Below are 21,438 nucleotides of genomic sequence, written 5' to 3' on the forward strand. Positions count from 1 at the left end.
TTTCAGCGGTAGTAGTAGAGGCCCATGCACTGCAGTGGGCGCATGTCGGGAGGGGAGCCGATACCGTTGTGAAGACAATGGGCCGTGACAGCTGTGCCCTTCACCATCTCCCACACGATTGCGCTACGCAGAGAGGGGATAGGTAAAAGTGTTTTATTTCATGGTGCAGGGGGAAAAGGGGACTGCATTCTACTTACCGAACCCTTTTTTGTCCATTTGGACAAATTTGCCGAGAAATCTCAATCCAAGCAACATCCCTGCGTGTGTGTGAGGAGAGTTGGTGTAATGCAGGTTAAAGAATTAACCCACGACTGAACCAGTGGAGAAGATGTGACGGATGTATTATCTCCTGCAAGATACTGTTGTAACTGAAATTGAAATGTTGCCACACAGTCAAAAGACAACCACACAAAAGATAGATTAAGCCGTGGAGATTGTGGTGATCACTAGAATGTCTTCGGTGATTGAAAAATCCTTTGACGCTCTACCATGTTCTCTGAGACCTCAAACCTTCGCTTCAATGAAACACGCAGTTAATTTGATAGAGTGCTGTCAAGCTATATCAATTGATTCGTTTTTAGTTTCACGCTTATCTTTTATGCAGCAGTTGTCTAGGTACATACAAAGTGTATTCGCACTGGAATCATATGGAGTGTTTGCCGGGGTGGTAGGCAGTATCATTATGAGGACAATGAGTTTTGACAGCAGTGGCTGGAGTGTCCTGCACCATCTTCCGTAGGAATCTACTGCGCAAAGAGGAGATAAATAAAAGTATAGTACCGTGCTGTTTGGCTACTGCACAAAGAGGGGATAACTAAAAGTATAGTACCGTGTTGTATGGCTACTGCGCAAAGAGGGAATAACTAAAAGTATAGTACCGTGTTGTATGGCTACTACGCAAAGAGGGGATAACTAAAAGTATAGTACCGTGTTGTATGGCTACTGCGCAAAGAGGGGATAACTAAAAATATAGTACCGTGTTGTATGGCTACTGCGCAAAGAGGGGATAACTAAAAGTATAGTACCGTGTTGTATGGCTACTGCGCAAAGAGGGGATAACTAAAAGTATAGTACCGTGTTGTATGGCTACTGCGCAAAGAGGGGATAACTAAAAGTATAGTACCGTGTTGTATGGCTACTGCGCAAAGAGGGGATAACTAAAAGTATAGTACCGTGGCTATTGCACAAAGAGGGGATAACTAAAAGTATTGTACCGTGGCTACTGCGCAAAGAGGGGATAACTAAAGGTATAGTACCGTGTTGTATGGCTATTAATTGCACAAAGAGGGGATACATACAAGTGCAGTACCGTGTCATATAGCTAAGTACTGCGCAAAGATTGGTTAAGTAGAATGATAGTACCGCTCAGTATTTAGGAAAGTTGGGGGGGGGGGGTGTAACCCCCCCAAAACTAAACGAACCTGCAGAACCAGCTTAAAGAGGTGAAAGAAAGTGAAACTCTTGTCGCCTTGTACGGAAAAGATAGTAAAATGAATAACCAAGAATGAATACTATTGTGTCATATTTAAACTTCTCTTGCACAGAATTAAATATCAGAATAACAACGATAAATTGAGGAATTTTACGATTTAAGACTTCCGCAAAAATACCATCACAGAAACGACGGGAGAAGGTAAAAACAAACGGGAATTTTTATTTTATTTTTTTAAACAAGAAAAGAATGAAAACGAAATAGAAAACGCAAGACGGGAAATGTTTAATAGCTCAATCTTTCACACTTCGCATGTGTTCTTTGCATGTGCAGTGTGCAGTATCTCTGATCTGTTGGTAGGCGAGTTGATCAATAAGGTAATCGTCGCGGTCTGTAGAACAATGCGGGGAATTGGTGAATAATGAACATAGCTTCGTGCGGTCACACCGAGGAACAATTACACACCTTATGAATTATTTTGTTTTGGGGCACAAGAAACGACAACAGCATGCCCTGCACATAGTATCTCAGAAAAGAGTCTTTTGCAGTCACGACATGCAAATGGTTACCCGTAATGTGCGATGGTAACGGCACACGTTAAAGACCAAAACTTGTGTTACCATTATGCAAATTTGCCGTTTATTTTCACGATATCCATGACGAGGAAATAACATAGACAATAATATATTAGACATAGGCATGTCCGCGCTGGAACGGTAGACATAGATAGGTAAAACTTTTAATTTAAAAAGAAGGCAGCAAACAGCTCAGCTTCTCAAACAAAGATTTCCCAAGGATAAGCACGGTGCTAATGTGCACCACCTCACATAAGCAAATACCACACAGAAGGCAAGGGGAGGTAAATAAACTGTAGCGGTTTGCTCTGTGAGATAAGAGAGTGAAGACGCGTGTCAAAAATCTGTCAGTGATGAAAATGCCATGGAATATTGCAGAAACGTCACAGTCTGCTCTAACATTCTGCGAATCGGAAGTATATGAATCAAAGTTGCGCAGTCGGGAAAGGTTTCCTTCGCACGTTAAAGATCCCAGATGGCCTAAGTGTAATTCGTGTCTTCACCTTTACTGCGTACCCTCTCAGACAACTGCCACTCAGCATCTCTCAGTGAAAAAAATCACCAGACATTCCTGAATGAAATATAAGTGGTGTGAGTTGATCATTTCCCCTTTCTGCACACAGCGTTGACGAACATTCGAAAACTTACAGAGACCTAAGTTAAAGTCCTGATCAGCTTTTTCTCTATTCACTGCCAGGGCACGTTCGAGTCGGGAAATGATTCGTAACGGTTTCCGGCGTGTCTAATCGTCAAACGCTTACCACAGAAAGCATAAGCAGGGGTCCTCGTTAGGAGGCTGGATAGACACTTTGTCCGAGTTGAGAAGTGTAGATAAACAGCATGTCAGACTCTGGCTAGAATCTCCTTCTGGGCACCGTTTTTCCTGTTAGAGCCCCTGTTTTGTGCGAATGAGCGATTGTGTTGCGAGTATTTGGTAACGAATGCTCCTACGTACTACGCTTCCTCCGCGGGCTGTGAATGATTGTGGATGTGGTAGCAGTGACCCGGATAAAAGTGGTGTTATTTTGTGTGTGTCACACGCTCTAAGCTGGATAGCCTTGACGGTGGATTCCTCGCTGTTCTTTTTTTTGTGTATAAGCAGTGACAGGACATGCATTAGAAGCTGGAGGGTAGGTTACTCGAGAGTGATTCTTTTGACTATGACTGATGATGGTTTCATAATTTCTCAGGTGAGTATGTCAAAGCTTATGCTTATAAGCACAAATAAGCATTTTTCTTGTATACGCTTGTTTTGCCGCCGTCCCCCCCCCCCCTTCCCGCGCGTGCGTGCGTGTGTGTGTGTGTGTGTGTGTGTGTGTGTTTGTGTTTGTGCGTGTGTATGTGTATTTGTATGTGTATGTGTGCTTTGCTTTGCGTGTTATTTCTTAGTGTGAATGGTTACATTCTGCTTTTAAGAAATATTGTACGTTCTGTGTAATTATTATGTAAATATTTAGTTTCTTCAAGGAACTTCTTTGACACGATGTTTGGCATTTCCGGGTGATTACCTGCAAGTTGTTAATGAGTTTGTGACCTTACTTACTCGCTTATCCGCGTAAAAACGAGGCATGTTTAACTCTGCTGAAGGCTACATTCGTGAAGTATATCTATTAAGAGCCTCCATTCGTATTTTAACAATATTGCTGTATGAATTATCTGCACGGCGTTTTGCACGTGTATTTGCTCCCTCAAGGGAACAGGTTCAGTGTGTGTTTTCCACAGGGACAGAGCGGGATCAGCACTCAGACAAGACCTGGCTTTATGGGTACTAGTCGGGTTCTTGACCGATAAAATAAATAAAAACAAATAACGTGCTGAATATATCAGACAGCTACCGATAAAAAGCCTACCCTCTTTGTCTACTGTGTGGGGGTAGCGTTTCCCTCAAATTCAGATTGTGCTTTGTCTGCAGTGTCATGGTGGCATACTGAGTTTTTACCTGTTGTAGGTGTGGGTGATACGGATAAAAACAGTGTTTTTAGGTAGGTTGGTGGGTCAAAATGTTCTCTCTCTCTCTCCCTCTCTCTCTCTCTCTCTCTCTCTCTCTCTCTCTCTCTCTCTCTCTCTCTCTCTCTCTCTCTCTCTCTCTCTCTCTCTCTCTGCATGTCCGGACAGAAACATGGTGTGTGTGTGTGTGTTTGTGAGTGCGCTTGTGTGTGTGTGTGCGTGCGCGCTTGTGTGTGTGTTTGTAAGTGTGTGCCGCGTGCGTGCGTGCGTGCGTGAGTGTTGTGTGCCTAGCTGGCTTTCTGTCTGTCTTGTCTGTCTGACTGTGTCTGGGTGTGTACGTGATTTTAGGCACAAACGATTGTGCTCGTGCATACAGACTGCGTTGTCTGGGTCAGTGGTCGGACAAACAAACGTTAAAAGTTACATAAACCCGCTGTCATAAACGATGAAATAAATCTTCGTAAAGAAAGAAAGAGACAGCATTATGAAACATGAAGGCAGCTTTCGCCACAAAACTGTCTTAAATTGAAATTCATGGGGGACTCTGTTTTGAAGCAAAAACTAACTTTTGTTCGTAAAACGGGTTCGTTTTCAAAAACAGAGCTGGGTGTAAAACTTTGTTTTGGGGAAGGAAGAAGCAATGAAAGCCTCGGCAACAAAACGATTGTAAACTCGCGCACGCTGATTCGGCTTTTGGGAGGAGGACATTATTCGCTACGTGTCCACAATGCTTAGGCCGTGAAATATAAACGTATGCAGATTCCATGAAATAAAGTCCGTAGGTGTGGAGTCATCCCGTTGTCAAATAATGTCATCGTGATGCTAGCTGCATTACCCGTTTTACCCCAGTCTTTGAAGAGATGCAGTTTACGTAAAACATTTTGTGTGCCGACACTGACAGATAGACCTGGTCTTTTCTGTTTTCCTGCGTATTGCTCAATAATTATTTCTGTTTCGGTAAAGCGAGGAGGCATCGTATTTGCCGTCCGGATGAAGTAAAGGCATCTTTTATGTAAAGATCAAGGCCAAACGTCGACGCATTTAATGTTGAAATGACAGATCATTATGCGAGTAGGCTTTGTGGTCGGTCGGTCAACTGACCGATGGAATGTGTTGCTTGTAAATGAAGGTTGAGTATAACCAAGTGAGCATAAAAAAGACCCTTCTCCACATAACCTTTTCTTGTAACTGTACTCTGGGCGTCATTTTATGTGCTCGGTGGTGAAATAGGGTTATAGTGGGGAGACGGCTGCGAGGTCAAAAGGTTGTCTGAGCTGGACGCTCGGGCACTGACACAGGGCTCCCCAAACTGTGCGTCCCTGCGTCTTATACGCACTGAACGCCGAAAAAAACGCACTAGAACTTTTTGGATAGGGTTCCGCCACGCACTAAACCTGAAAAAGCGGGTCCCGGGAGGCACAAAATGTGCTTCATCATGCGTACCGTCGGTACTGATGTAATCGTTTGCTATTTTCCAAACAGAATGAACTAGAAGGTACACTTGGCTGGAGAGAAGAACATTTACTGCCGGCTCTGTACCGACGCAAATTTACGGAGTTTTATTAACCGATATGATATGACAAAGTACACTTTTGTGACATTCTCAAAGAACTTCCAAAAGTCCTCCTAGTTTGGGATCCTCTGAAGTTCTGCTGCTTCAACCCCTTCCAAATTATAATTGGGAGTCCCAGGATCATGTAGGTAGAGCATCTTTGGGGAGCCCTGTCACCGTGCGCTTACCTGTTTTACACGCACCCACACGCACGCACGCACGCACGCACACACACACACACACACACACACACACACACACACACACACACACACACTACCACTTCCTCGTCCTTCCCTTCGCAGATAGTCCTTCCTACCCATGCATCAACCCACCCACCCTTCCCCCACTCTTCCTTCTCTTTATACACACGGCATCATTATTATGTTTTGTCGCAAACAAGACAATCGGATCTTACACATGGCTAATCTAAGAAGAACAGTGAAACAGGACAACGAACACTACTATCTGGTCCTAGCAGTAAAGCGTGAGACAGGTGGGTTTGATAGAAAAGGCCAGAGCATTAATTACTATCGTGTCTTTTGGTGTTGCCGTGATACGCTACTCTGCTTTTTCGGGTGCTCGCCCTCTCTTCCTTGAGCTGTATTTTTACACCCCCGGTATAGGGGTGTGTATAGGTTTCGGTCGATGTGTTTGTTTGTGTGTTTGTATGTTTGTGTGTTTGTGTTCGCATATAGATCTCAAGAATGAACGGACCGATCGTCACCAAACTTGGTGAACAGGTTCTATACATTCCTGAGACGGTCCTTACAAAAATTGGGACCAGTCAAACACACGGTTAGGGAGTTATTGGTGGATTAAGATTCTACAAGGACTTATAGAGAAACATATTCATGGTCAAAGAGAAATAACCTTCTCAGTTGGTGGCAGTGAGAATGGGTGCAGTGAGAATGGGTGCAGTGAGAATGGTTATTTCCCTTTGACCAACGGGGGTGTTTTTCCTATCGGAGGAATTTCTTGTTCTTTTCCGTTTTGTTGCAGTTGTTGCTTTTTGTACGTCGAAGCTTCGTTGGGTGTTTTTTGCTGTCTGTCCATCGACCTTTCTACATCCTGTTCATTTGCAAAACATGCAAACATCGGCTGGGGCAAAGCCAAATGCTCGTCTCAAAACTACATAGGGGTTTTGTGCACGCGCACGTGTGTGTGTATTACCTCCCAAACCTGATGAGAGAGAGAGAGAGAGAGAGAGAGAGAGAGAAAGAGAGAGTGTGTGTGTGTGTGTGTGTGTGTGTGTGTGTGTCTCTCTCTCTCTCTCTCTCTCTCTCTCTCTCTCTCTCTCTCTCTCTCTCTCTCTCTCTCTCTCTCTCTCTCTCTCTCTCTCTCTCTCTGAAAGTACCCTTCGTTTTTCCAAAGTACGTCTCTTATCTGCTAGGTTAGGTTGCACTGTAGATGGCTGGCGGCCAAACGGCTTACAGAAGACAATGGGCAAAGTCTGCAGCTGCCAATATCTACCATGCAGGTTTCATTTAAAACACCTTTATTTCTCAACGTCGGCCTAGGAATGGGATCGAGAGTAAATTGGTTGCAAACCAACTTTCTCACAGTCTTTCTTCGACAAGAAATTAAGGCGCGGCGATGTATTTGAAACGTGTAAGCGAGGGTTGAATGGCGGGTCACTGTTTGCCAACGCACGTTTAGTACCCCTGAGAGTGAACAAGAAACTCAACCTTGCATTCAAAACTGGCAGAGGCGGAGCGCATGCACCTACAATTCAATGACGCAAATACTTCATTGCTTCGTCGTGAAGACCATTTAAAGCTACGTTCCTCTCAATTCCATCTTGTCTTCACTTATTCTTATCCTCCATCTCTCGTTTCATTCGAAGTGGTATAAAACAATATAGTCGCATTGAACATTCTTCTTCGCAGCGGTGTCAAAACAGCAGCAGATAATGTATACGTAGTTCTCTTTCGGAGTTTTCTATTAGCCATGGGAGATACACGGCAGCCGCGTAGCACTGTTTTACCATCGTGCTTCAAACTTAGGTTGCCAATGCTGCAGACAGTTCTACTGTCAAAGAGTGACTGGAACACATCCGTTACTATCACATAAAGGGTGCCTCCTTGCAGGCGAAGAAAGGGAATAATGATGTCGTGGTATATAAAGTATATATTTGTCCCAAGATGGCAAGAGGCCGTGGGATGACTGCCTTTGGGCAGAGTGGCCTGTCCGAACGTTTGCTGATCAGTCCTCCTGGACGACGACGGTGCCGCTGTTCGTGTCTGTGTCGTTGGGTTCGGCCACGGCTGACATGGTCTGGACATCCGGTTCTTTGGATGCCACCTGCTGTTCCCGACCGTCTTGACTGCCCGCGGCTCTGAACACAGCACACAAATCTGGAGTGTGTGTGTGTGTGTGTGTGTGTGTGTGTGTGTGTGTGTTTGTGTGTGTGTGTGTGTGTGTCTCACTCTCTCTCTCTCTCTCTCTCTCTCTCTCTCTCTCTCTCTCTCTCTCTCTCTCTCTCTCTCTCTCTCTCTCTCTCTTCTCTCTCTCTGAGAATAACTATGCGTGCGTGCGTGTTTCTGAGCATACAAATCGCTCATGTTAGGCAAACAGTGAACTTACTTGTTTGAAGATTCAGGGGTTGGGCTGCTCGCAGCAGCTCCTGCTTGCGGCTGGCCGTCTGTCATACCCATCATCCTGAAACCACACATGACTTCTCTGTCTCTCTCTCTTTGTCTCTGTCTCTGTCTCTCTCTCACTCACTCACTCACTCACTCACTCTCTCTCTCTCTCTCTCTCTCTCTCTCTCTCTCTCTCTCTCTCTCTCCCTCTCTCTCTCTATCTCTCTCTCTCGCTGCCTATCTCTCTCTCTCTTTCCTCTCGCTCTCGCTCTCTCTCTCTCTCTCTCTCTCTCTCTCTCTCTCTCTCTCTCTCTCTCTCTCTCTCTCTCTCTCTCTCTCTCTCTCTCTCTCTCTGCCTGTCCGTGATTTTATTTGTCTGTGCATTTGCCTGGCTGTCTGTCTGTCAATGTAAGCCTGCAGTCTTTCTGTCTGTGTCGTTTTTTGTGTATGTTGTGTCTATCTTTCCGTTAAGAAGAAAATTAACTTTGCTGGAACAAATTAGAAACAACGGTTTGCTTTGATCGTATGTAGGTAGGATCAGTTCATCCCTTGGAGCTTCTCGCATTCTATTTCTTCTTCGTTGTAAGGGTACACTTCGCTTTTTTTTCTGTCATTGTGATTTCGATTGAAGAACACTAAAGGAAGAACATTTTAATCGTTTCAGGATTGCATAGTTTATTAGTCATTTCTGTGTAAAACATCTAATTTGCGTATTTGCTATCCCCGTTGATTCAAAGAAGATCAGATTCAATGCCGTTGGACATTATTGTTTTAGATGCCTCTTAGCGCCTCCAAACAAAATTTGTTTGATGACTGGACAGGCATTCAATGCAATAAAACATTTTTGTAAGCACACTGTGCTCGACCGTTCCTAATCCTCGATAGCTCTTGCGTGGAGACTCTGAATCCGCGATGTGCATGCACATAATTATGCTCCTTCGTGCTCAAGAGTGCAGAAACTCTTCGTGTAGTCTGTGGATACCCAGAGAACGCGATTGGTACAATGCGATTGGTACAAGTCCAAACACCAACAGCCCGGATGCTTTCTGTGGAGAGTGCGATTATTTTTTTTATACAAATCTACTTCTTGAAAGCCACTAGTCAAATCACTTCATCAAGAAAATCCAACTCTGCTCAGGAAGTCGTTATAATGTTGATTGTTGGCAAGTCTCCAAGTGGAGGGATGGCCTTATTCCTCGTGACAGCCTGGGTCGAATTAAGACACTTCACTGGAAAACTAAAGGTATGTCTTTAAGTGGCCGAATCTCCCGACTAGTGGTTTTTTTCTCAACATGACGAATAGAAATATATCACTTACTTCTTGATGGATTCAGGCACGTACTCCATGGCCACGGGAGAGAACCCACGTTCAGCCACGTCCTGTTGTGTGTCGTGAATCATCCTGAACACAGCGCACATATCAGTGGTGTGTGTGTGTGTTCGTGTGTGTGTGCGTGCGTGCGTGCGTGCGTGCGTGTGCCTGCCTGCCTGCCTGCCTGCCTGGCTGTGGCTGTGTGATTGCGTGAGTGGGTGTACATACAATAGTACAATGAACTTGGATGGTAGAGATCGAACAAAGTAGGCTTACTGGTGACCTTAGTTTTCTCCCTTAATAAAATGGTCTAGTTCTGGTTGACTGTCGTTTCCTTTTCTTCTTTTTCTTCTTTTTTCTCCGTTCACTTTCTTGGGAGTAAGGACACGTTTTGAGAAGACACTTTCGGGAAGCTCTCTGAGACATCGAGTCACTTACTTCTGCCCATAGCATAAGCGTTCTCGATAGCTTACATGACTGAATTGTGGTAATTCTAGCCGAGGACTTAATATTTCGATTCATTGTCCTGTTTTAATGAAAGACAACAGTTGAAAATACCTACTTTTTGATGGTTTCAGGCACTTTCTGAATTCTGTGCATCTGATCGATGAAGTCGGCGGTAGTCAATCCCCGGGTAGGTGCATTGTCATGATTTGACGTCTCCTCGGGTGCGCTGGCCGGCCTGAATTGCTTGTTCACCGCGCTGAACAAAGAACACAAACATGTTGTGACTGATATCAGCTAACAAGAAAGGTCAGTGTATGGAATGTACTGTGGACAAGACGCAACAATCACGACTAATTCGACCTGCTGGTCTGAAGTGGACGAACAAACTACACTAAGAGTGCAGGATGCTTACCTCAGAGTCTCCGTTCACGTTTTTTCCAGTTTGTGTGGGTGTGTGTATGTATGCTTCGCCGGGTGGATCGCGAGACGGAGTATGCAGCGTGGCGGTTCGCACCGGCTTCGCCGGGATGATCGCGAGACGGAGTATGCAGCGTGGCGGTTGGCCGGTTTCGCCGGGTTAGAGCACGTGTTGACGTGATTGACGCCACACGAAGGAAGGGAGATAAACGCGCAAAACACTGGAGAAGATAAGGAAGAGTTACTGGAAATGGATCTACAGAAAAACCAAAATCGGTTCACCGCGCCGCGCTTAGAGCACGTGTTGAACATTTTCATCGACCAGATTGTGTCCGGGGTCTACCTGAATATGCCCACCAAATTTGAAGCAGATCCATCGAGAACTTTGGCCGTGCATCGCGAAGTGACAGACAGACAGACACACACACACACACAAGCCGTATATAGATATAGATGGGTGTGTGTGTGTGTGTGCGTGCGTGCGTGTGTGTGCGAGTGTGCGGTCCAGATTTCAAATTTCCCAATGACATCAGACCACCACCACCACTCCCCCCCCCCCTTAATTCCAAAGTTTCCTTGTAGATTACTGATTCTCAATGAAATTGAAAAACATGATGACCACAAACGAAGAGGAGAGTAAAAGGGAGAAAAATAAACGTGCTAGATGGAAATAACGTCAACTTACTTCTTTATACTATCCGGCATATGACTGAGTCTTTCAAGGGGGTTCGACTCTCCTTGGGGCATGTTGTCGTTCACCGCCCTGATAACACAACACTGATGTATAACCTGTAATTGTTTTCCTGTGTGTGCGTGTGCGTGCGCGCGCATGACTCTCTCTCTCTCTCTCTCTCTCTCTCTCTCTCTCTCTCTCTCTCTCTCTCTCTCTCTCTCTCTCTCTCTCTCTCTCTCTCTCTCTCTCTCTCTCTCTCTCTCTCTCTCTCTCTCTCTGACACAATGTATTTAGGGATAGGCAGTTGTCTTTTTGCCGGCGCATTTGTCCCGAATAACAACGGGTATAATTTGTCTCGTACCAAAATTCCTCTTTAACCGAGTGGTACCTGATGATTTATCTGATGAGCACACACGAAGAGAAAGTGTGAACAATAAAAGTGAAAAGTGAAACTTACTTCTGTATAGTCCCCTGCAGTTGACTGAGATGATCAAGGGCAGATGATGTCCCTGCTTTCGTTTCTTCCTTAGCCTTCTCTCTTAACACAAGACGGAGCGAGAGAGATTTTTTCGATAAGGTGATAGCGATACATTTTAAGGAGAGAGAGAGAGAGAGAGAGAGAGAGAGAGAGAGAGAGAGAGAGAGAGAGAGAGAGAGAGAGGGGGGGGGGGAGGGGGGGGGGAGAGAGAGAGAGAGATTTTCTCACAGAGATATAGGAAGATATTGACAAAGACGGTCCGAGAGACAAGTTTCTTCAAATAAAATACCGATAGGGATCCGGAGAGTAGTGGGGACAGATTTTCTCAGAGAGTGAGAGAGAGAGTTTGTGTGAGTGAGATATAGAGAAAGGGAAAGTGAGAAAGAAAGATATATTTCAGATATCAGAAAGGGAGAGAGAATGTGTGTGTGCGTGTGTGTGTGTGTGCGTGTGTGGCGGCGTTGCCGGTGAGCAAACGTCGGTCACAGAAAGATTAAATGTAAACATATTACTTAATGTCAAAAGGTCTGTCTGTGTGTTGCTGAAACAAATGATACAATGGAACATAAAATGATGGGGGGGGCGGACACTTCACAAACTTTCAGAACTTACTTTTCACCGGCATCAGGCTTCTCCTCCTCTTTGTTCTCCTTGTCCATGTTTGAAGACTTGGCCTTTTTTACCGGTCTTGGCAATGTCTGCAAGACAGAACTTGGATCTCACTTTCGTCGCTACATTCTTCCTGGTAGGCCTGTGGTTTTATTTTGGCATATTATTGTTCACGTGAACTCCATTTCCGTGAAAAATTCAGTCCTTTCCTGGACCAGGAAAAGGCGAGACCTTCTTTTTGCTATGACGCAAACTTGGAAAATAACGTAGTTCTAGCTCTTAAATGACGTCATTGAATGAATGAAGTAAACATTTTGGAAAGAGTTGACAAAACAAGTGGTTGGACTCGATTCAGCCTTGCAGGACCCCGTGACCCAGCATAATTAACAGTCCCAATGTGAAGGTTTGATGGGGGACAATGAACTTTCAGTCCAAAACACGTGGAAACTTCACTACAACATGGTTTGCTTCGCAGAATTGATAACCACACAGAGGACTTGTAACCTAGCTGCAGCTACTCACTTTGTGAAAGTAAATCCTCGGTAAAACGTTCTCTCACGAAATTCCTACATGCTATTCATACCGCGTGGGAAACATAGTTTACCCTTTCCGATTTTTTTCCGCAGAGACAGCGAGAGATTCTCAATCACTTTCAGCCGTGTGGAAAAAACGTGAAGCGATTACGTCCCTTTGTTTAAAAAAAAACATGTAGTGGTACATTTGACGCGGTTGTGACTACATTTAAAAACAATTCTTGTCCTATCCCCTGAAAAAGCTAACTGCAGTACCAAGTCTTGTGACAACCAGATAAATGGAATAAAACATTTTCAGTAACAAAGGCTACTTTCGTCAGTTTGGCTGTTCATCTGTCCATTTACCAGGGATTAAGGTCTACTTTCAAGTATCATCCAGCTCAGATGGTCATTCATTTCGGGTCTAGATTTGTCTGGGGGAAAAAAGCTGTCGTGGACTCGCATTCTAAGCAAATCCATATGGCCATCATTGTCACAACTCTAGAGTTGTGCAAAAAGGCACATTCAAAAGCTTGTCGTAAACGTGTCACAGTGTAATAAAACTTTTTTTTTTAACTAAACTTTGAGAATGGGGCCCAGGGGGGAAGTGACAGTTGCTCTTAAACACCGTTGAGGTAAGCTGTTGTGGCAACTCTCTGTGGTTAATGCGATTGAAAAGCTGATTGAATGGTTCGATAATATCTGTGCACGTCAGTACAGGAATAATCAGCCTCGGGAAATTATATGGCCGTTCTCTCTATGAGTGTATTTGTATTTATCTGTGTGTGTGTGTGTGTGTGTGTGTGTGTGTGTGTGTGTGTGTGTGTGTGTGTGTGTGTGTGTGTGTGGCTGGCTGGCTGACTGGCTGTGTCTTAGTCTGTGTCTTAGTCTGTGTTTTAGTCTGTGTATGTGTGTCGGTGTTAGTGTCTGTGTCTGTGCTTGCATGCGTTCGTGCGTCTGTGTGTGAAAGAGGTGTATTTTTGCCTCATTAACTACTCTAGGCGTTTGAGACATGCGTTTCCGGTGCCTTTTTTCTCTTGAAAGTATAGCGAAAAAGTAGGCCTATTGAAACCTTTTTCGCTAGACTATTCACACCGACTACCACAGAATGTATCCGAAATATTATGTCACACGAAAACTATTGTGTTCTCTTCGTGAATGTTTTCTGACATGTTTAGGCCAAAGCGTTCCGAGACACGCACAACGAAGATGTTTTTTGTCCAGTCTATTTGCGTTCGGCACGATCTCACTTTGGAATAGTCGAATATTCTCGTCCGAGCGCTAACTCTCTTTTTTTGTGAGCAATAGATTATTCTAAAAATAATTCCAAATAGTTTTTGATTTGTAATGCGTATGTTGTAACTGTTTCTTTTCTTCTTCTTTTTTTTTGGGGGGGGAAGAGAAATTCATTTCGACACATTTGCATGTAGGCTGCGTTGATTTTTTTCGATCGATAAAGCTGTGGGGGTTTTTCACAGTGGCTGCGTCGTGACTTGAAAATGCTGGGTCGCATGCATCTTGAACACGCGGCCAGTACAACTGGCCTTGACACGGAACGATTCAAGGGGGGCAATCTCAAGTCATCTGAAAGAGGGAAATCCAAACGCAATCCGCCTTGTTCGATTTTATGAGCTTGGACGATAGAGAAAAATAAGAAAAGCAAAAGCTGGAGTCCAGTCTGGACGAAACTGCTATCAAGAACGCAGAATTGATTTTTTCTGAGTTTTTTTTAGCCGTAAGCGCCATGTTTATCGGAGCAGGAAACTCTTCCAGAGTGAGGCCCCTTTGTTGGTTTCACTGCGGTGAACAGCAGTTATGAGAAATTCGAAATGAAAAATGGCGCTTACGGCTAAAAATAAAACCTCAGAAAAAAATCAATTCTGCGTTCTTGATAGCAGTTTCGTCCAGACTGGACTCCAGCTTTTGCTTTTCTTATTTTTCTCTATCGTCCAAGCCCATAAAATCGAACAAGGCGGATTGCGTTTGGATTTCCCTCTTTCAGATGACTTGAGATTGCCCCCCTTGAATCGTTCCGTGTCAAGGCCAGTTGTACTGGCCGCGTGTTCAAGATGGGTCGCATGTGCAACGGGATGGGCTGTCTTCGGGGTAAAATGGAAGGTGATCCAAGCCTTCTACTGGAGTATTATTGTGTACGTGCATTTTGTTAAACAAACGTCTTCAGTCGTTCTACTATAGCATGAAACACAGACGTCTAATAACAAATGTGACCCCCCCCCCTTCCCCGTAAAAACATCAATACTTTGTAGAAAAGTACCTCTTGAGAGAACCAGATAATGAATAGGACGAATGTTTTAACCCCAAGACACGCACACCAGATTTCACTCGAATATGAACCATGTGGGTACGTGCATTTAAACCCCAGCAACAGATCCATCATCTATACAGTAAGCTAAACTGGTGGAATATCACATGATCTCTTCAGACGTTTATGCCTGCATATCGTTGATCCAAACTGGAGATGGGAAATATTTCTCGGAATTCAAGGTGATAGACTGTGACTTTAAATCCCTGGCCAGAGGTGAACTGGTAAGTCGAATCGTTCACACGGCGAAGGACTGTGCCTTTAAATCCCTAGCGATCGGTGTGCCTTCTTCTGGAATAATTGCCGCAGCATCTTCACGCTCGTGATCATCGCGCTAATATAATTGCACTTGGGTCTTGCGTTTTCTTAGGCTTGGTTGGTGCTTGCGTCGATGCTGTTTTCGACCTGGCATTTATGTTTCTTGATTTTTTTTAATATATTGTTTTGTTTTGTTTTTCTCCTTTCTGCGCTCGGCTTTTCTAAAAGTTTGCGCATGCCTGTGTGTGTGGGTATGTGTTCGAGCGTGCGTTCGTGTCTGTGTGGGCGTTATATGATTCCGTCCGTCCGTCCGTCCGTCCGCCCGTCCGCCCGTCCGTCCCGGCGCCCGACGACCGTCCGTCCGTCCGTCCGTCTGTGTATAACACCGACTGAACCTCCAGCATAAAAGTAATTGTGGGAACCCCATTGAGACTGTATTGAACCCACTGGACAGTAACATCAAAGAAGCCGCATCTCGCTCTACAACAAACGAGCGTTGTAATGATCAGCACCGATCGATCGCCTTCCTGTAAGGGACAGTCTACACTGTTTAAACACGAGGACGCGAGGCAGAAGACTTTTTTGTGTACGTATGATCGACAGCTACATAGAACACGGATGTCTTGTCCATTCAAGCGAGATGAGGTCATGGCAGAACTCTTGCTTTTCTCCATCCTTTTTCGAAGTGAACGTTTTGAATTGGCGAAACAATGTCCATGCTCGCTGGCGTCGTAAGAGTGTCATGATTTTATATCACTCTTTCCGGCCCTGCGTGGTTACTTTGTGTAGATCACCTGGATGCTTATGCATGACAATCGAGCACTCCGCTTTTGCGTCACATCGTTTGACATTTCAACCACAGCATAGTTTTCATACATGTGGAGGCTGCGATGGGGTCCCTGCTACACGCTGTGACATTGTTCAGTGCTTGTGCTTTGGTGAAATACTCGCTTTTCGTTTTGAGACATGCTTCTGTTGCTGCATGGGATCGCTCACTGTACATAACGAATTCTAGTTCTAATGCATCTGGGTCGTTTGTGTGAAAGGTGTTTCTGATGTTGCTGTTGCAACTGGACTTTTAGTTCAACAGTAGTGTACAGGTATATAGAGCGCGACTTATGTACCAGTACTTTTAAGTATGCCGGCATGAGTTTTCTGGTTATAGAACTGATGAAGAGAGAGGAATGTATCTGAAATTGTACACAACATTAACTTGTGGTTTGCTTTTTGTTTATAGTACATTTCATTACGTATTGATGATAATGGGTTTTTTGAACATGTATTGTGGACAGACAAGCATATCTTCTCAAATAGCATTCCCTGTTGTTACACAATTTCCTATTAGCAAAAGGAGAGTAAAAACTTTATATAAATGTTGCACAACCCAGGCACTTAAGAGTTTTGACACGTATCAGCTGCAGCGATGCGTGATTTTATTTCGTGATAGTCAGTGGATCAAAGAAGGTATTGCATTAATACTGCCCTGTGAAAGATGCTAACTATATTTGATTATTGACTAGCTATTTGTCTACTCACGAAAGCGTAATTATGCTAAAAATAAAAATATAAAAATGAAAATAAAAAAAGTCGTCTTGTCAAGATTTGATGTTCTAGGAATTGATTTTACAATGATGTTTTACTTATTTCGGTGTACGGAGTAAATATTGCGATTTCCAAGGGCCCACAAGCGTTACACCATAGACCTGCAGGTTGTAAGTAGACATTGACTTAACACCAATCCATTGGCGGGGTAGCATGAACACGTGATGAACTAGCAACGGGTTCTGATTATCGCGATAAGGGATATTTTGAGTCGTCCTCGTCAGTACGAATGCAAACTTCTCTTCAATCTTGTGCTTTCTCATGAAGACGTGAATTGGAAGAGAGTGAATCGAGTCTTGTTTTCCGTAGTGCCTGTGAAGAGAACATCTGGCAAGCTGGGTTTTTTTTTTTTTAATCAACGCCCTCAGGATGGATGTGAAGAATTCTCTGTGCATACTTGTAAAATAGTACTGTAGTCCCAAGCTGCAAGCACATACACATACAGATCACCAACGTCTCGTGTGATCTTCTCAGAATTGAACTTTCTTACCTGACGTGGCATGTCTGTCTCGGTACTCTCGTTAGATAGCGGGACTTTATGAATATTGACTGATAAACAGACATCACAAACAAGTCTGGACTGTATGATCATTGATTGATAAACAGACCTAATAAACAAAAGTTGAGACTTTATGAATATTGACTAAATATATATTTATACATATATAGGGGAAAGGCTCCTAATATGGACCGGCTCCTAATATGGACCACCTCCGGTTCTGACAAACTAACGGCGCTAGAGCGCTCAAAACAATTTCATTCGCTTTATTCACCCTCTCTGGATAAGTTGCACATGTCAAAACAGTTGCAGAAACACAAACCTCAAAACCGTTAGGCTTTTTCGCTTTTTACATTTAGTCAAGTTTTGACTAAATGTTTTAACGTAGAGGGGGGAATCGAGACGAGGGTCGTGGTGTATGTGTGTGTGTCTGTGCGTGTGTGTGTGTGTGTGTCTGTGTCTGTGTGTGTGTGTGTGTGTGTGTGTGTGTGTCTGTCTGTCTGTGTGTGTAGAGCGATTCAGACCAAACTACTGGACCAATCTTTATGAAATTTGACATGAGAGTTCCTGGGAATGATATCCCCGGACGTTTTTTTCTTTTTTTCGATAAATACCTTTGATGACGTCATATCCGGCTTTTTGTAAAAGTTGAGGCGGCACTGTCACACCCTCATTTTTCAATCAAATTGATTGAAATTTTGGCCCAGCAATCTTCGACGAAGGCTAGACTTCGGTATTGCATTTCAGCTTGGTGGCTTAAAAATTAATTAATGACTTTGGTCATTACAAATCTGAAAATTGTAAAAAAAAAAGTTTTTGTTTAAAACGATCCAAATTTACTTTTATCTTATTCTTCATCATTTTCTGATTCCAAAAACATATAAATATGTTATATTTGGATTAAAAACAAGCTCTGAAAATTAAAAATATAAAAATTATTATTAAAATAAAATTTCCGAAATCGATTTAAAAACAATTTCATCTTATTCCTTGTGGGTTCCTGATTCCAAAAACATATAGATGTGATATGTTTGGATTAAAAACACGATCAGAAACAGGGCCGGACTAGGCTAAGACGAGGGGGGGGGGGGGGGGGTTGCAAGTGGTGGTCCAGGGGGGCGGGGTCAAGGGGCAGAGCCTTGTGGGGTAGGTCATGGGTAGGTCATATTCTGAGATAGGAAAATGGTCGCTCCTTGCATGAAACGGCATAAAATAAACAATAGTAAAAAAAAATTTTGAATAAGTGAGGTACATGTTTAGGCTAGGGGGGGGGGGGGTGTTGCGCAACCCCCATAACCCCCCCGGCCCTGAGAAAGTTAAAAAGAATAGAGATAAAGAAAAGCGTGCTATCCTTCTCAGCGCAACTACTACCCCGCTCTTCTTGTCAATTTCACTGCCTGTGCATCGAGCGGTGGTCTGACGATGCTACGAGTATACGCTCTTGCTGTAAAAATGCAGTGAGTTCAGTTTCATTCTGTTAGTTCGACAGCTTGACTAAATGTTGTAATTTCGCCTTACGCGACTTGTTTTCACTTTTGGCAGCGTTCACTCTAAATTTGCCGCCTAAAACGGACTCGTTTCTGTCCACAGCCCAAGCTTTTATCACACAAAAATGGCTATACATGACAGCTAAGACCGTATTTGTTACATTTTAGCAGTGTTGACCCCGGGTTTCTACTGCAAACAAAAAATAATAGCAAAACCTCAAAGTATGTGTGAGTCCCCTAATTTGGACCACCTTCAACAAATCGAAGAAAATAAAAGCTAAAGGCTATTTTCATTAATTCATTAAGAAGGTTGCTGAAAATAACCTATAACTAGCCCTCGAGATTTCAAAAAAATATAACAAAATAGTCTTTTTTTTAGTGGAAGTTGATAATTTCACTTATTTTCACTCTGTTTTTGATAAGCTTCTTCAGTTTCCTGGTGTGCTTCAAATAATGCTCTCATTAACCCGAAACAGCTAAATCTAAAGCATATTTGAATTTGTCTGACTTGCACACTAAGTTGTATCATGTTATTTTGAAGTATATGGGGCTTTTTACAGTGATTCGTGAAGGCCGCTTCACTGGTCCATATTGGGCGCCCAGGCTCCTAATATGGACCATTTGTGATTTTTTTCTGTATTTAATTTTTGCTGAATGTCTATCAAAGTTATTTCACTCTAATTAGGCCTAACGGTTAAACTAAGAGAGAAGGACTACCAACCACAAAATGAAACTTCTTCGCAAGAAAACAAGCTAGTTATCAGCAATCAACAAAAAAAGTGGTCCATATTAGGGGCCCTTCCCCTATATATTATAAACTGACATGATACAAAACAAATTCGATTGTCCATTTGAGAATAAATGACGTAACAGCGCATTTGACGCAACACGGTGTGTCAGACTTTCCAATTGGTTCTTCTTCGCTTTTTCCATTGTTATAAACTGGTCTCTATACATTTTGCACACGGACAACCAGACAAGGTCCTCGCTGTACTGTGTGAATACTTAAAAGAAATTGTGGTAATCTATTAACGACTTTGCCCTCTCTTGAAGTATGGGTTGATATAGACTTTTTCTTTATTCTCAGACTTCAGATCTCTACGTCAAGAAACGTTTTGATCCGACCGAGCCTTCATCCTTCCAGCATGTGAAGCGTGAATCAGTCATGTTTCTAGAGTGTACTTGTGAAGAAAGCTCTGCACCAGTACAACCGAGCAGTGGGCTATACGCGTAGTTCTACAATGCCTTTCGCTCGGAGGTTGCGGATTCGTGCCGCCAGGCAAAGGAACAAGCAGGTTTCCTGTGGTTGTACCTGCTTCTCCAAATCACTACCAACCACCACCAGAGTCGACAGCGGCAGCAGCAGTTCTGCTTTGGGTGGTGGTTGTGGTGAGGTTGATGGTGACACTACGAGGCTTGGGGGCACGACGCTGGGTTACGTGAAGTGCACGTGGTCAGAGCTGGTGGCCCGTGGTCACCGTTGTGCGGTGGACAGTGGTGAGGAGGAGGGGGGCGGTGAGGGAGATGGTGTCAGCAGAACGAAGGATCTGTTGGGACAGACGGTTCCCAGGTAAGACAATCACGTTTTGCAAGGCATGGATGCCGCAGTTAGGGAAAGAAGTCATTTCTTTCTGAACGATTATTTGCAAGCTTATAATTAGGCAGTTGTCTTGGGCGATGAAGAAAACGGATGTGAACTGGTGATATGCATTGCTTTGTATCATTCTTTTTCTTTTTTAAATGCATATGTGGCCTGTTTTGTAGTGGCCTTCATGGATCGACGAACTCATAATGCTTTCGTACTTTATTCAGACATTATGCACGCAGATTTTTGTTTTCGGCGTTGTCTTCTTCTCTCTTTCTTTATCTTTTTTATTTCCTTTCTTTGTATTTTTTAGGAGCAGGGAGGGTGGGGGCTTCGGGGATGAGGGGAGCGGTTCTGCTGTTAGACCGGGTGAAGCTTCGCACCAGTTATGGGTGAAGACGTCGGTCGAAAATTTGCTGATGCAAGATAATTATTCCACTCGTACAGCCGCATGAGACCAATAAAGTCGCTCATAACCGTAGCACGGCTTTGTCCCATTGAATGAAAAGAACGCGAGGGCAGATAGGGGGGCTCAAGGTTGAATGTAAATTACAGCAGTAAATAACCCAACTCCGCACATGTATTTTGCTGCCTCTCATAATGTGAAAACTTGGATTTCCTGAGGCGCACCGTTTTAGAGCGTCCACTCTGGTGAAAACTGTTCAGACCTGTGTTAGCTCCAAATCAACGCTGGTCAGACGATTTCTGTGCTCAATTAAAGGTAGAGACCGATAATGGTGGCTGTGCTGTGAGCGATGACAAGAATTTTCTTGAGCATGAATTGTGTTTTGTGTGTTGGGAGTGTTTTCAGATATGGATTTTTACTTGGAAGGAGAAGCGATCATAGCGTGTGTTCAGTGTTTCATCTTTACCACAACAAAAACATCAGTGTTTGCTTTTGAGTTTCTAGCAAACACTTGAACTTTGAACATTTACTTCACTCCATGTGTCTTTAAACCCCGAAAAAGCAGTTTTACCTTGAAGGGACTGTGCTTCTGAGACGGTTTCTCAGTTGGAAATGGCTATGGTAGTAGCAAAACAATAAGTCATCACACGGAACTGGGCATTCGCATTTTTACTCGTGCGATGTCAGTAGAAATTGTCGTTGTAGGGTCGTTGTTATTCTTATTCCCCATCCAACCCTT

General features: G+C 43.7%; 2 protein-coding genes across 4 annotated transcripts in view; one reads left to right on the plus strand and one right to left on the minus strand.

The window, feature by feature from the left end:
* Positions 1–21,438, plus strand: part of LOC138964955 (uncharacterized) — a 65,938-nt gene that overhangs the window by 21,308 nt on the left and 23,192 nt on the right. Inside the window, exon 1 of one of the 3 annotated variants that reach the window (XM_070337043.1) lies at positions 19,806–20,278. The exons of 1 other annotated variant lie outside the window; for it this stretch is intronic. In XM_070337043.1, coding sequence (XP_070193144.1) covers positions 19,950–20,278 — 329 coding nt within the window. In that variant the 5' untranslated portion in view covers positions 19,806–19,949. Of the gene's footprint in view, positions 1–19,805; positions 20,279–20,939; positions 21,015–21,438 lie in introns of those variants that run through there. One more of the 3 variants, XM_070337046.1, reaches the window with a different exon arrangement.
* On the minus strand, positions 6,988–12,292 carry LOC138963589 (uncharacterized). The gene is made up of 7 exons (XM_070335441.1): positions 12,031–12,292; positions 11,398–11,478; positions 10,953–11,030; positions 9,966–10,106; positions 9,410–9,493; positions 8,093–8,167; positions 6,988–7,844 (listed from the first exon to the last, which is right to left on the minus strand). Exons 1-7 carry the CDS (start codon positions 12,075–12,077, stop codon positions 7,712–7,714), a joined length of 639 nt encoding a protein of 212 aa, XP_070191542.1. The 5' UTR covers positions 12,078–12,292; the 3' UTR covers positions 6,988–7,711.

Source organism: Littorina saxatilis, linkage group LG4, assembly GCF_037325665.1.
Source record: "Littorina saxatilis isolate snail1 linkage group LG4, US_GU_Lsax_2.0, whole genome shotgun sequence".
Taxonomy (NCBI): Eukaryota; Metazoa; Mollusca; class Gastropoda; order Littorinimorpha; family Littorinidae; genus Littorina; species Littorina saxatilis.